Below are 15,454 nucleotides of genomic sequence, written 5' to 3' on the forward strand. Positions count from 1 at the left end.
CTTAAGTGCACCACGGTAGGTAACATCAGCTCAGCTTACAAACTTTCATGCATTCATACAGGAAAAAAATAAGGCAGTCCACCATGCAAGTCATGAAACTACAGCTTCAGCCTGTCTGAACTCAACAGCAGGAAGCACAGATATGAAAATAAGGCAGTATTTACTGTCTTCAGGCTTTCTCAAAGATTGGAAAACTCCACAGACAGCACTCCAAGAGCTTCAAGGAGCAAAATGCTTTCTACCACTACTTAAAAAACTAAATAATAAATAAAAAGTCCTTGTTACTTATCCTTTCCTTTTAGGATCCACACCCGTCATTTGAACACCTCAAACACCTACACGATAACAACAGCCCAGCAATCAGAAAACTTAAAGAACTATTTTAGACACAGAAAGAAGACTCTAGGTGTCAACACCAAAATGGAAAGGAAATAAGCAAATAAAGAACACACCTTCGGAAGTCACAGAAGAGGCTTTGCCAGGAAATGGCTGAAAGAAGGCTTCATGGGCCAAAATACCACCAGACACCTGATCTACTCTTTTTATCCAAGTATTGCTCGAAGAAGCTCACAGAAAGGTGATAATACATAAAGATGAACTAGAAGGTTCAAATGCAGTTTAAGCTTCAAATTAACATTTACTCTAGAAGTATTTTGAGGGGGTTCATGTATGGAAAAATGGCAAGAACTTCTTGAGTGACAACATCAAGATGGTAGATACCAAATGCCAATCAGGAAGCACTCCACAATTAAAACACACTTGGGGATGCTACTGGTCGTGAAAATCTGCAACATTTTATTTAGGAAGCCTGGGCCAAACACTTGGAGATGGCAACAGCCATAAAACACTTGGTCCACAAGTGCCTTGCACAGCTCTAGCACCACCAGCCAGACAGCATCACCTGGCCAAAAGGCTTAATGGCTCCTCTACATATTAGACAGAACCTTCTGACTGTGATGTTGTCATGAAAAACTGCTCCATGAGTACAAAGGAAAAGTTCACTCCGTGAAAAAAAAAAAAAATTCACATATTTAATTCCAATACCTCCATGAGTCTACTTCTGGAGCAACCTGCTGTCCTTCAGAGCTCTTGCAGACTCTTCCTACCACATAAATCAAATCACAAGAAGTTACCCTCATGCTAGTTTGCAATTTAAAGAAGTTAGTTGCAGACTAAATGTTATATCAATTCTGTCCACAGCTTATTCACATTACTTCTTTGGACACGCCAGCCTTCATACAATTAGCTTGTGCTATTCAGATTTGCATTTGCACTTTATTTGGAGCAGAGGAGGTAACAGCACTTCACTTCCTTGAGAAAAGCTTTACTATTGCACACATTAATAGCTGAAGGAAACTGTCCCCAAGCAAAGTCAAAGTTACAAAGCACATAGTCTATAAGCTGTCTATAAGAAGATTAAAGCACAGCCTGTTTCAAATTTCCTAAGCTTGGAAAAAATCTATGGCAAAGGCCTCACAGAACTGGAGAGCCCACTCATTCTTGAAGGTCTAATTAAGCAGTATTATAAAATAAAAGCACACAGGAAAAGACAACGTTTAGTACTGTAATTTCTACAATCCCACAAAAAGACACCCCCATAACAGAAAGAACACATGCAGTATTCTGCTGATCTGTGCTTTGCTGGAGTGGTCTAACTTGAAGTGCAGTAAGCAGATACAAAGAGGCACAAAACCCTCTAGGCTGACTGTTATTTGAGACCAATCTCCTCACTAGCTGCATGACTACTGCTCACCTCTTCCTCTGTCCCATAGCTTTTGACAAGATCTTCAGCTATACAGCTCCCTAACAAATTAGCATATTTGTAAAAAAAGGCATAAACAGATAATCCTCAGTAAACTCCACACTAGTACCAAGCGTTCATTGTATAAGTTTTCTTGTCCTGGAAGTATCTTCTGTCATTACCCTGTAGGTGTTAAAAGGAAGAACTGAATCCTTCCTGACATTAGAATGAGCGTAGATCGTACACCACAGCTGTACAGTCTTACCACCATTGGTAACAACAAATCTTTCAAGAGAAACAAACAGGAGCTCCCATAGCATTGTGGTTTTCTGTCTAACCAACACTAATATCAGGGAAGTTGTTGCAGAAGTCATCCATTCTTCCCATGCAATAGAAAAAATTATCTGTGAGCAAAGAAGCCAGAATAAAAGGAACCCAGAATTAACCTACTGCAATTGAGGAACATCATCCACCTAATGCCCTCAATCAGTAACAAGAACACTTTGTGGACACACAAACCTCTAGCACAGTAGCTCCAGTAGTAGCCTAGCTAGCATCAAACTGGTTAAATGCAGAAAGCTACCGGTTAGAGATGGTGAGCTCTTGAGCAGACATGGTCACACACCACATAAAGGAGCCTTTTATGTCCAGATTAGTACACCTCTTTGCAAAGGTAGCTCTTCTTATTGCAAAGCCCTGCAGTCATTGACATTTATCAGCTCTCTGAACAACAGTCTACAGTCAATTGAGTCAAGAATGTTCAACAGCCCCACCAGAAGACAGCTTAGACCATTCCTCCTATCCCACTGCCTGCAACTCACCTTCAGTCCCTTGGCTAGGAAATTTGATTCAGCCCACAGAGGTCCTTTAAGTGTTACAGAACTCAGCATCTGGATGAGAAATTCTCACTGATATACATAAATATAACATTAAAGATCTAGTGACATCCCTTGGGCACTGTATAGATGTAGCATGATTTGTAACTGCTGTTATTCAGTAATTCCTAAACGTTTTTCTCTCCCCTATGCCCCACAAACTTTCCTCCCTTTAAAAAAAAGCGGCACGGTGCATTACACTCTGAAATAGAGATTTAGGCTTCTTTTCTGTACATGCAACATAGTGCCAATCTTGGAACGTTTAGTGCTTTCCAGGAATCACAAAGGACATGCACACTGAAAAACCTCTGTGGAAACACATGGGTATGATTAAGAACATTTGCCCAGGGCAACAATTTCCATGCTTTTGCCTCAAGGTCTTCACCTTGCAGGAGGTCCAACAATACAATTTCAACTTTTAGACCCCCTGTCCCAGCCCCCAAGGTTGAACAAACTTCAAACCAACCACAAGAATACTTATTAAAACCAGAGTTGTTCAGCAGGACTAGTGTAGTCAAGCCCAGGGACGCACCGAACTGAATGACTGGCAGAAGCAGAACTGTTATAAGCCAGCCGCTCATCCTGCTGTGACAAGCAGCAGTTCAGAATGCATATTTCAGGCACAGGAATAGAAGCAAGTGTCCTAATTACCTCTTCGCTAAATCTTTTTCCTCTTGCTGCATAGAGGTCAGAAAGAACATAGTATCAACTTGAAATGATACAGAGATTAGAAAGAGTATCAAATGAACAGGGTGCAACAGTGGCACTACTGATCTGCAACATCTGTGCAAGTTTGTGAAGAGGTATTGACATATTCTACATATAATGGAAAGGTAGACCTTCCTTATTACACAAGTTAAAATTCTGACAGCTTTCAGAGCTAAACACGGAATGGAAGGCTTTATCATCCACAGGCTCTCCACACCCAATTCTACTTTTTCCAGACAAGCTGCTCTCCACATAACTTAGAATAAATAAACTGCGAGCCAGCAGATCTGAGCACACACGGTGACAGACTGGGTAGTTACCCAATAGGAAACCTAATATATCTAGCCTGTTCATAATTCTGTCTCTATGCCTTAAACGTATAATAGATACACAAGAAGCAATTTTTTTTAAAGAAAATGATTGATTTGGAACAGAGTTCCAAGCATATTTGTTTCAAAAATTCCTCAGAAAGAAAATTAAACTGCACATTCTGCACACTTATTGGAAGAACTCTACTACACTAACAAATGCTTAAGAGTTTATCACTGACCTACCCTGTTAGTCTGCAAGTTGCCACAATAGATAATATTTACTGTTATTTCAGAAGAAAAAAAATACAAAAACCCACACCAAACATCTCCACATCAAATTTACAGGGAACAGGTGGAATAAATGACCTCACTGTAACTTGCAGAAAGCTTGCAAAAGATATTTGTGAGCTTTCAAGAAATTGTTTTTACTCAAATACCTGTATAACATTTTTCAGTGCCTGTTTAAATAGGTCTTTTTCAATTTCCTTTTCTAGCTGCACAGACTTTTAACCAGCTCTAGAAAATAGTACCAAGAACAAATACAAAAAACAGAAGCAGCAGATAAGCACTACTATACAAGAAATTGACAAACCTTAGAACAAAGTAATGCTAAACTCCTTCTTGCCTCTTTCTTCAAAAATGTCAATCAAAACACACGCTGCTGCATGTCCAAATGGCCAGACAGTTCACAGCACAGTTCTTGGAGAATCAAAGTAGCTAAACAGAACAGTTTTACTACCTGTAAAATAGTACCACCTGCCTTGACCCTTCTCTTAGGAAGGAAGCTCCACTCTAAAGCTGAAAACCTCTTTCCCTGAATTCAGAGTCCAGCTTTAGCAGCTTCACTGCTACCTCAACTGCACACGACACAGGAAAAACACTAGCATTAAGCAGGCAGCTCACCAGACCATATGAACGTGGATTTAACCAGCACTCATCTTTTCTATATACAGATTATTTTGTATATAATTGGAATTCAAAACACAATCATTAAAAAAAAAAAGAAAAAAAGAAAAAAAGAAAAAAAGAAAAAAAGAAAAAAATACATCCTCAGGCCTTAACAGGTCTCCATCGTTGATGGACAGTCTCACTTTATGAAGACAGCAGGCTAAAGATACTGTATGATAAATACACTTTCACTTCTGAGGTACGATCAGACAAATAACCCATAACAATCTCACTGGTAACATGATAAACTCACCTCATCATCACTGTCTGATGTCTCAGAGTCTGAAGAAGCTGTAGGTTTGCTCACAGGTGGTTCCTTTTCTTCAGAGTCACTGCGTTTCCGTTTGGCCAATGACAGGAGCTCCTGGTGTGAAAACACACACATTTATTGCAAAGTGTCGTAATTAGTTTTAACAATCCAGGTCAGTGCACAGGCAGGTTCTCTGAAATATCTGAGCACATCCCAGTAGCATGACTATTGTCACCTACTAAGGAACAAGTCTACTTACGTTTCATAAATACACATTCACACACACAGTTTTAATAAAACTGGATGCTACAAAAGGATTTTGATGGTAACAAGCTATTAAAAGTAAATACTAGTACCATTACTTTCTTGGTATAAACCACGTAAGACAAATTACTTTCAGAGTCGTGTTCAGATTTGTCTTCTATGGATTGGGTAATAATTCAAAACCACCCTAACTACACCATGTGGAATTAGCCCTAAAAAGCCAAATACCAGTAGATAGCAGCTTCTTCTCCTAAACAACAGAGATGTTTGCAATTACACACTTTAAACGGGAAATGCTTTAGGCATCACCATTATGTCATGGTTGGTAATATTTAGTCAGCCTGTTCAATTCCTTTTCACTGTTGGTACACACCCAAGAATAAACTTGAAGCTTTGGACAGACACAGAGCAGGTATCAAGCTCAGAGTCTGTGAAACTTAGTAGAGCTGTTCTACTCAAAAGGAAGCCCTTTCACAGGCAACACGCACCCACACAAAGAACTACATGGCTCTCAAATACTCTCATCATCTGCTGTTCATTGCTTGTTCAGGTGACACAAGCAGTAGTGCAAAACACTTCTGAAGCTGTGTTACTGTCTCTGCAGTCCGGGACACAGAATCTATTCTCAAAAACATTGCTCTAGGGCTGATGAATCTTAGCCTTGTGTAGAAATACAGCCACTCTGACTTCTGCCATCTTTGGAAGTCGATGCTAGATTGGTTTCCATTAGTTTCACAACTGGAAGATTATCTAAACAAACTGATTACAATTCAGCACCTCAAATGAGAACATAAACACTGCAGAAACTGATAGTCTGCCTACTTACCAACAAAGAAACTTTTCATTAGTAATGGTTTTTACCAACTTTTCTCGGCAAAAGCCCTGCAACATCAACACAGCACATTCGTACAATTAACAGATCTCCTCTGGAAGCTCCTGAAGAAGTTTCAGTAGTGCTTCTCTTTGGGAAGCTCCTGAAGAGGAGCACCACTTAAGCTAAGAAATATTCCTTTTTCCTTTCTTTCTTTCTTTCTACACTTGTTTTCTGTTTTCCAAGATACTATATTGAAAAGGCTGCTAGCTGTTTAAGTCAACAAGCCTACATTGCCACTGGAAGCTGTCAAACATTTAATCTGCAGGGGTTAACTCGGTATGTTACATTTAAATCAGTATTCTCTCATCTCAGAAACATTGCTTCCCTGCTACCTAATCTTCATCTTTGCACATACATCTCCCTGTTTGTTACAGTTGCTACAAACAGCTCAGTGGAGGGGGAAGCACCTACTACTCAGGTACAGCTGCAGATGCCTGCTGCCAGTGAGGGATGGAACGGATGCAGAACCACGTGGTTATTCCTACCACCATGGCTCCGATTGTCTGACTGATGCTAGAGCTAGTCCAACTCCTATTTTCAAGTTTTAAAACTACCAAACTGATACTCTAGCAGCGAGATGTTGGCAGCCCTATGGACTCTAGAAGTACACAAGATCAACCTAATCAGTTCCTGTGTACTTGTTTTAACAGACTATCTGATCTCATTTTTCTGAAGCCCCAGTCTGCAGAAGTATTTTTGAGTGTTTGGGAAGGCTTTTTATTGCAACATAGCAACAGCTTCTATATTAAAAACCCTGAAGGTCCAACACATAAATTACATCAGACATGTAGGCTTCAGCATATTCATTCCGCCAAACTTCTCCCCGGAACAAGCACTGCCATACAAGCTGTAACACACTTCACCTATGATGTCTTTATTTACCATTCGAATCACACCATCAATACATGCTACACCAAAAGGTGAGTCTTTGAAAGCAGCCCCCTCCAAAGAGGGAGACACCCCTTTTCCAAGCCTGACACGGTTGAGCTCACACCAGACATCACACTTACAACCCCGGGAGATGCCCTGATGACAAATAAAGAAATACTACCCCTTCTTACATCTACAGGCTCCATGCGGTTTCCCATGAACAGAGCTCCCCCAGTGCAGTCACCAGGATTGAGGGGGTTGCATTAAACACGCATTAGCACTCCGGGAGCCCGCCTGCCCCGAGGGGAGGCAGGGACCTGACACGCTGCTCTCCCGGCGTGCCAAAGTAGCATGGAAAAGTTGCCCAGCCCTTTGGGCCTGTTTCCCCACTACTCGAGGTGGGAAGACCGCTGGCAGCCGGGCCTCGCTAACCCTTCCTCAGGGCCAGACCGCCCCGGAGCATCGTCCCGGAGCATCCACCGCCCCTCCGTCCCGCCGGCGCCGAGCACCGGGCCCGCTGCAGAGAGCCCTCGCCAACGCGGGCCTCCTGCCAGGGGCGGGCCGGGGACTCGCCGGAGGGGCGCGGGCTCTCCCCACGGCGGCCGCGGGGCCCCATCGGGCTGAGGAGGGCGAGAGCAGCGCGGGACCACCGGGCGGGAGCGAGGGAGGGATGGCGGCGCCGAGCCTCGCGCGGGCCGGCGATCCCAGGCCCCGCGTTCGGGCCGGGCCTGCCCGCGCACCTGGTCCAGGTTCTCCTCGCTGCCGCTGTCCTCGGTGTCGGAGTCGATAAGGACACGGCCTTTCCGCTTCTTCACCATGGCGGAGCCGGCGGTGCCCCCTCCCCGCCCCGGCGGCGGCGGCGGCGGCGCTCGCACGGCCCGGCCCGGCCTGACCCGCGCCGCCCGCCCGCCCGCCCGACACAAAGGGCACCGCGCATGCGCGGCGCGTGGGGCGGGGCGAGGCGAGGGCGGGGCGGCCGCTGCTGTCCCCTCACGGAGCCGCGCGCTATCCCCGCGCTCCGTTCCGTGGGTGCTCCTCCGGTGCCCGGAGATCCGCGGAGGTCAAGGATCGCGCCTTGGCCGCTGCCGCGGGCAGGACATCGGTGGCCGCCGTCGCTGGCGGCAGAACCCGAGCGGCGCGGTGCGCGTTGCTTGGCCGGCCCGGGCGCGGCGGCCCCGCCGGCGGCGGCCCCGCCGGCGGCGGCGGGAAGGTGAGCCGGTGTTGGCGCCGAGGTCTGTCGGTCGGTCACGGGGCGGGAGCGGCGGGGCGGCCGCTCTGCGGGGAGAGGCCGCGGCCGCCGCCCGGCCGGTGCTGGCCTCGTCTCTGCCCGCGGGCTCAGGAGGGCGGGCGGGATCCGGGCCCGGTGCCCAGGCCGCGGCGCGGTGCCGCGCAAGCCGGGCCGGGGTGGAAGCCGAGGCGTCGCAGCTGCCGGGCCGTGCTTCGTGCTGGCGCTGCACCGGCGGGCTGCTAAAGCCTTGCCGAGGGACAAAGACCGGGCTAAAGTAGAATATGTTCAGATTCCCCGTTTTCTTCTTGTACTCGGGTGAAGCAATGAGGAGACAGGGTTTCTTGATTGGGAACTTGCCTCCGATCTTGTGAAGTGCAGGACAGAGCAAAATGTGAATTTCTTCAGTATAGCTTTAGACATAACTTAATTAGGTGTGAGAATAACAGTAGTGGATTTTACCGTGGGTAAAGGAAGGTAAGTGACATACAGAGGATATATGTGGGGTGCCTGACTTCATTCTTAAAAGCTCAGAGGAGTTGAATGCATGTGACATCATTTTTGGATTTGTTCTGTGACATAAAAAAAAAACCAACACCAACACTAAAATATCTTTAATTTTACAAGTAAGGAAAATCGCCTCTGTATAGGGCATTGAGCAGAGTTTTCCTGAAGACTTATTTAAGAAAACCCTATTGAATTGCAGTCTTCCATGTTAAACTTTTTGGTCTTTGCAAATGTCTCTGTAATCCTAAAACAGGTATATTGAGGATGACATGGAAGAAGCATGTGGTATGGTTGCTGCAGGACATCATACCTGAAAAGTCTTGTCATCTGTGTCAGCTGAGATTGTAATTTTTATCTGTGTGGCAGCAGGGTCTGCCTGTTGTGAATTTGTGATTTTCATGCAGAGGATAATACTTTTTAGTTATATAGGTGTCATCTTTTAGAAACCTTCATAGGTTGTTCTTGCTGGTATTATTCATAACACCTAAACTTATTTACAGTGGAAGGGATAAAGAGAAACTGATTTTCTTTTCTATTTTCAGTTTTATTTGAAGTCTTTTACTTGGGTTTTCTTATTTGTGTGGGGATTTCACACCATGGGAAGAGAGGAAAGCATAGGGTGGAAGTCAATAAGTAAATTAGAGCTCTGAGGAAGTGTAATTCCTGATGGTTTTTTTCATTCCTTTTTCCAATTACTTGGATTTCTAGCTAATTTCACTTATAAAAGTTAAATAGTTTCACAAGCATCCCATATGTAATCTTTTATAACCTTTTCTCTTTTTCATTGAAGGTGAAGATCAACTACAATAACTACAGTAAGATAGCTCTGAATACTAGTTTTCTTGTTAATTAACTTTCAGCCCATTAATTGCCTTACTAGATGTGAATTCTTCAAGTTTATCAGTATGGCTCTGACTGTAATGCTGCTGAATGGTACTTCCTTCCGTGGTGGATGCTGCAGGCACAAAGTTTTGCTCTCCTTACTTGGACCTTTCCTCAGCAATTCAAAATTGTACAGCAGCTACAGGAGGCCAGGGGCAGAGCCTGAGAACAAACTGTCTTGGCAGAATGCTGATTTCAGCTTTAAGAAGGGCATTGATCACCTAAAGACTCAGCTAGGCTTGCTGAAGAAGGAAACCCAAGATTATTTACTAGGACCTGGAGGCCATCCATTAAGTCAGCACTTGTTGGAACAAACAAAGGTGTTGTGGCAGTTTCGGAGCCAAGAAGATTTAAATGAATGGGTTATTTCCTCTGATGTAGAGATTGGAGGGAAAAGTAAAATTTACCTCAAATTGGGTAGGAATAACCAGGCTGCTCTGCTGTATGGAACCCTCAATACAGAAGTACCTCGTGATGGGGAGACAAAATACAGTGGATATTGCAGTATGAGATCCAGACCGGCAGTGGTAAGTACAGCTCCGTGTTTGCACAGCTTCTGTTACTGAATCTGAGGGTGTTTGTGGAATGCCAGTGACAGCAAGTGGCCTGCTCTTTACTGCTGATCACTTTCAGGAGTATTAGACTTTCTCTCAGAGATGTAATTGCTGCTGTATCCTTTGACCTGCGAGGAACTTACATTTTTTCTTGGATTTTGTTTTCCTTTCTTAGAAAAGGAATAATTCACGTTTGATCTTTTACTTATGTACAATAGACCACCCTGTTTGCAGCATCCTTACAAATGAAGGATCTGGAATGAATCTTTATATCCAAAATTGGTATGATTAAAATAGACATCTTTCTAAGTTTGAAGTTAATTGAATGTGTCATAAGTAAGAATTTTCTGGGCTTTGACTTGGTCTATTCATCAAACTTGGTTAGGGTGAATGAACTCATCTTCTCACAGGAACAGAAAACAATGCTTTGAAATGGACTTTTTAAAGGTCTGCCTCCTACTGTAAGTCAGAAAAAGCAAAACACAAACCTTTGATAGCTCAGAATTGAGCAAAATAGACCAGAAATGGATGTGCTTATTATGGATATGCCTTGTTTCGTCCCTTATTTCTAAGCACCTTTAAAAGCAAAGGAACATTTTCACTCAGTGGATAAAATCTTTAACTATTTAATGTGTTCTGTTGTTTGTGTCTTGTCACAAGTACTCAGGTAAATAATTTCTGGGCCAGAATCTTGGGGAGCAGAGAATGAGAGTAACCAAAATCAATGGGTTAATGAGAGGCACATGAACACTGATTAAAATGGTGGCATTGGATCAGATGAGTGGAACAGCAAGTGGAGTGTTGCCTGAGTTAAACTCTCAGGACTGCTACTGACTTGTGCAAATGTGACTCAAACTTTCACCTCCTAATTCTGAAGAAGTGGAATGTATCAGTCCATCTTTAGTTAAGTAGAAAGGCTCAAAACTGTTAAAACCATAAAATCAAGTAGCTACACACCTTATATTAATATATTGATGATCTACTCGTTCTGTTACCTACAAGATGAGTTGGTAGAAGGATAGCTGATAGGTAATTGTAGTAGTGCTGCAAAATAAAGGGGAAATATCTGAATTTTTGGTGCTAATTTTGACTTCTTGGCAGTTCTGACCAATAACCCTGACCCCTGCCCCTCATTGCTCTGAGTGACCTCAGTGTAGTTCTCTGAAGACTCTTGGATATGCCATCATGCAAATGACAACATCAGGATTTCTCAGATCTTTGGAAAAAATGCAGTAAAGATTTAGACATGATTGCAATCTTACTATTTTACACAGTTAATGGAAAAAAAATGTTGGAAAACATTAAATGCTCCCAGTGTTTGTTAGTCTTCAACTGGGAAGTTATCAAAGGGGATAATTATTTCACTGCTTCAATTCCCTGTCATCACTTCTCAATTACGTAGAACTGAGCACAGAATATTAAACTTAATGAACTACATAAGTACTGGTCCATCACCATGGCATTTGTGTACTTGCCTGGTAAGGAATTCAGTCTTTAGGAAGGAGGTCTGATTTCTGATACTTAGAAGATTGTGCCTTATAATGAGTGTGAGTCCTCAGAGTGGCAATATTGCAGTTTTTGGTCTCTAATGTACTGATGAAGGAAATTCAGTGAGCTCAGCAGCCAGGATGATGACAGTGTAGCTGTGTTCACTATGTTACAGTAAATACTATCTGACATAATAACAAGGGCAGTGATCAAAGCAACAATGCTTTGTTCCTCATAATGAAAGTGTCCCTTTATTACGGAGGAATAATTCTGTTTATTAATAATTTGTAGGGATCTTTTAACAGGAAGAAGTATTATGACTGGTCAAACTTCAACAGTCTGTATTTACGTGTCCGTGGTGATGGCAGACCTTGGATGGTAAACATTTATACAGATCCTTACTTCTCTCACCAAAAGGATGACCTCTACAGCTACTTCATGTTCACCCGAGGAGGCCCATACTGGGAGGAAATAAAGGTTAACTAATGAATCTTTCAAACTAATGACACTCTTGGGGTCCTGGCCAAAACATGGGAAGGGGAATTCTTTCAGCATTCACAGTTTGTTTCAATTGCTGTCCACTCGATGTTTTCTTTATACAAGACGTACTTTTGGCTTGGGAGTTCCCAAAACTGGACTGGGGGAGGGCACACTGTGTCAATTGTGTTAAAGAATTGATCCACCATCTGTTCCCCTTAATGCCTACTGTTGGCTCTTTCTGGAGTAATGGGATAGATACAGCAATTGAAACTTAGCAGGTGTTCCCATGAATATTCTCTGTGATAACCGTTTTATCTCTAATACAAATGGGTGTAGGCCGATGTAGGATTTGTTCCATGCAACAGGATTTGCTTAACTCCCAGCCTCTCTGGAGTCAGTCAGACTCAGGAGTTGGGGTTTGTCATTTGTGACCCTTGATTCTGTGACACAAAATAATGTTTTTAAGAAGTGTGAGTTGTGGCTCTTCTCTGATGCAACTTGGGGACCTTTTGTAATTGTCTGATGACAATGATAAGGAGGTTTGCACATCCTTACAAATTGGTGTTGAGTGTTTCATGATACCATTGTCCAATCATGTGGGAACAGCCTGTGTTTCACAGATGAGGAGCCAGGAGGATGAAAGTCGGTGTGTCATTGCTGGCTTGGATGTTTTCCTCTCACCAGCCACCAGCCAGCCCTACTTTCTTGCTCCCACTGCTTTCAAAGAAATTGTTACATTATCCTGAAGTGCTTTCCTAGAGGTACTGATGTCTGAGTATGAAGTTTGCACTGTGAAATCCACATCCTAGGTACAGACAAACTGTCAGTATGTACACATGCTAGGCTTTGCAGTAATTTCTGGTTGATGTTTTCATGTTATTGGAAGGAGATATTCTGAGTGTAGACAGCCACTTTCTGTGCTGCAGTGTTTCGTTGTGTCCCAACAGGGTAACGCCCCTGTGTGATGGCTGCAGCCACCACACCACAGGGTGGGCCTGGAGCTGGCTGTGAGTAGCCAGTTGAAAGGGTTAACGTGGGTTGTTTCTTTGTGCCAGTTTTATAAACCCAACTAATGCTAGTACCAGATATAGCACAGTGTTACTTTACTAACACATGCTTATTTTCTTTTCCCTAAGTTTCTATTTTATATACTGGTTACACTAAAGTCTGATTTTGTTTTGTTTATGTCAGATTCCATTCTCCAAATTCTTTCTCTCCAGTCGGGGAAGAGTCCAGGATAACCAGCATCCTGTCTGGTTAGACAAGGCAAGTTTTCTATAGGCTTTTTTTGAAATTTCAATTGAAAAAGCAGTATAAAGAACACACAACTGCTCTGTAAGAAATTCAGAGTTTCCTTCAAGATCATATTGGCCTGATATAGATAATTTACAAATTCTCTAATGTTTGTTATTTGAAATTGAAGGGCCTCATCTTGTTATAAGGTACTTGTTCTCATATGTGGTAAATGAAAACATAAAGTCATATTTGGGGTATTTAAAAATATTTACTAGGAGTTAAAGGGACAAATAGTACTTGATCTAAGCATCCTTCACTGAAGTTTTGTTGATGGTTATCTTATGTGTAGCATTTGACAGTAAAAGTTATGTACTTGCAGTGTAATTTTACAAACATATTTTAAAGAAACCCAAAAATCAGGGAAGCAGTGTGAAGGCAGTTTAAGAAATCTTAATAAAATGTCTTGGTCACACACACAATATTCAGAGTTGGAAGGGACTCACAGGGACCATCAAGTCCAGCTCTTAAATGAATGGCCTTCATGGTACTAATGTATGTTTTCCTAGGAACCTGGAAAGGCAGGAAGTAATTATTAAATAGGAATGAAAAAGGCAGGAAACAGTCAATGTGTCTAGGGCTTACAAAGGAATAGATTCTTTAGAGCAGAGAGTTTGGGTGACTCCCGTAGGTATCCGTAACAATGTGATTTGGAAGAAAGGAGCTTTAAAAACTGTCCGGGCTCCAAAAGCCAAGGGGCTGCTTGTAGAGCTTGCTGCTGGGGAAGGGGATATAGCATTGAAAGCATTAGAATGATCCAGAGGAGTGTCAATGCATTTATCTAGCATTGTTCTGTTATTTATTTAGTATACATTTGCAGTATTTATTTAGACATTTACTCATCTGACACATCCTAGGCATTATTTTCCCGAACTTACAGCAGTCCTTAAAATCATGGGCACCACTCAGACCTGCACTTTCAGCAGGGCTTTGGGGCAGCTTGAGTTCATGCGGTGGCCTGCACTGGTGACTCAACTAAGCTGTTAACAGTGGAAGTGTTTTGTAACATGTGAGAGCTGAGAGAGTATTTGGGCAAGCCACAGGCTAATAGAAAGCATGCCTGAGCCACACAGATTTGTTCTTATATATAAGAACATTATTCTAAATGGAAAACAATGGTTAAGAACCTTGTCTTACTATTAAACTCAGTAATTAAGTCTCATGCCAACTTAAAATTAAGTTTTAAAATGTCTGATTTGGTGTTTTCACAGAGTACATGGTGTATCACAATCTAGACTGATCCCTTCCATCCTTAATTACATCTTTGTTTTTCCTATTCATGAAAGAATTTTGACTTTATGAAAATCTGTTTAGAAACCCAATTGTGGTGACAGTGGCTGTACACAAAACATGAAGGATAAAAGTAGCAGTGTTGCTTTAGGCTCAGGCCATTTTAAATCAAGGGTTTATTAACACAGTGGTAGAAAGGCAAATGTGGAGTAATTTCCCTCTGGGGTGTGTATTGAAAATGGGATAGTGAAGTGTTCAAGCCTTGAGAAATGCTGCTGCATTTTGAACAAACACCAGCTTAAAGTAGATGGCTGTGAATGGTACGTAAAATGTAGAAGTGGGAGATATAACTGAGTTTGATTGTAATGTTATAAATACTGTTCTACCTCTGTGTCTTTTAATTAGATTAGAACCCTTGGATTCACCATTGGAGATAAAGTAGATGGTCCATTCCAGCTGGAGATTGATTTTATTGGTCTGCTAAAGGACAGAGCTCATAGAGAAGAGTTCGCCTATGAAACATATGACAAGAACACTCCAGTCTAAGTTGGGCTGGTGTCCTTTATAAATTCTTTAGATACTTGGTTTATTTTTATAAAATACTTCTTAACATGTGGCTTTTAACAACTTGAAGAGCCTGTGTAAACATTAAAGAGATAAGTGCATGAAGCGTGACAGCACTGGCATCTTTGAACTCTCAGAGACAGAATCCTGGAGAGACTGTACATACATGGACTGCAACATAGCCTTAGAGGAGCTGTGATGTTCTTACAAAGTAGTAACTCTTCCCTAGGTAAGTTTTGGCTTATGTCCTGACCTTTACTGAAATAAAAGCATTTCATGAGTTTTTTGTTCTTTTTTGTACATCACTTTCATTTTCTGCATTATGTGGTTTGGTGACAGTTGTAAAACACTTAACAGTTTTATACTGAAAAGAGTATGAGATTTAATACC

The 15,454-nt window shown here is 42.4% G+C and overlaps 2 protein-coding genes across 2 annotated transcripts in view; one reads left to right on the forward strand and one right to left on the reverse strand.

Annotated features, from left to right (window-relative positions):
* Nucleotides 1–7,773, reverse strand: part of RTF1 (RTF1 homolog, Paf1/RNA polymerase II complex component) — a 29,917-nt gene extending 22,144 nt beyond the window's left edge. The window contains exons 1-2 of the mRNA XM_039552522.1: nucleotides 7,582–7,773; nucleotides 4,837–4,947 (exon numbers count right to left, since the gene is read on the reverse strand). Coding sequence (XP_039408456.1) covers nucleotides 4,837–4,947; nucleotides 7,582–7,659 — 189 coding nt within the window. The 5' untranslated portion in view covers nucleotides 7,660–7,773. The remainder of the gene's footprint in view (nucleotides 1–4,836; nucleotides 4,948–7,581) is intronic.
* A 234-nt stretch (nucleotides 7,774–8,007) lies between these two features.
* On the forward strand, nucleotides 8,008–15,364 carry NDUFAF1 (NADH:ubiquinone oxidoreductase complex assembly factor 1). Its single transcript, XM_039552621.1, has 5 exons — nucleotides 8,008–8,051; nucleotides 9,364–9,982; nucleotides 11,789–11,974; nucleotides 13,169–13,243; nucleotides 14,906–15,364. The coding sequence occupies exons 2-5, from the start codon at nucleotides 9,479–9,481 to the stop codon at nucleotides 15,044–15,046; spliced, it is 906 nt and encodes a 301-aa protein (XP_039408555.1). The 5' UTR covers nucleotides 8,008–8,051; nucleotides 9,364–9,478; the 3' UTR covers nucleotides 15,047–15,364.
* The last annotated feature ends 90 nt before the right edge of the window (nucleotides 15,365–15,454 follow it).

Source organism: Corvus cornix, chromosome 5 (genome assembly GCF_000738735.6).
Source record: "Corvus cornix cornix isolate S_Up_H32 chromosome 5, ASM73873v5, whole genome shotgun sequence".
NCBI lineage: Eukaryota > Metazoa > Chordata > Aves > Passeriformes > Corvidae > Corvus > Corvus cornix.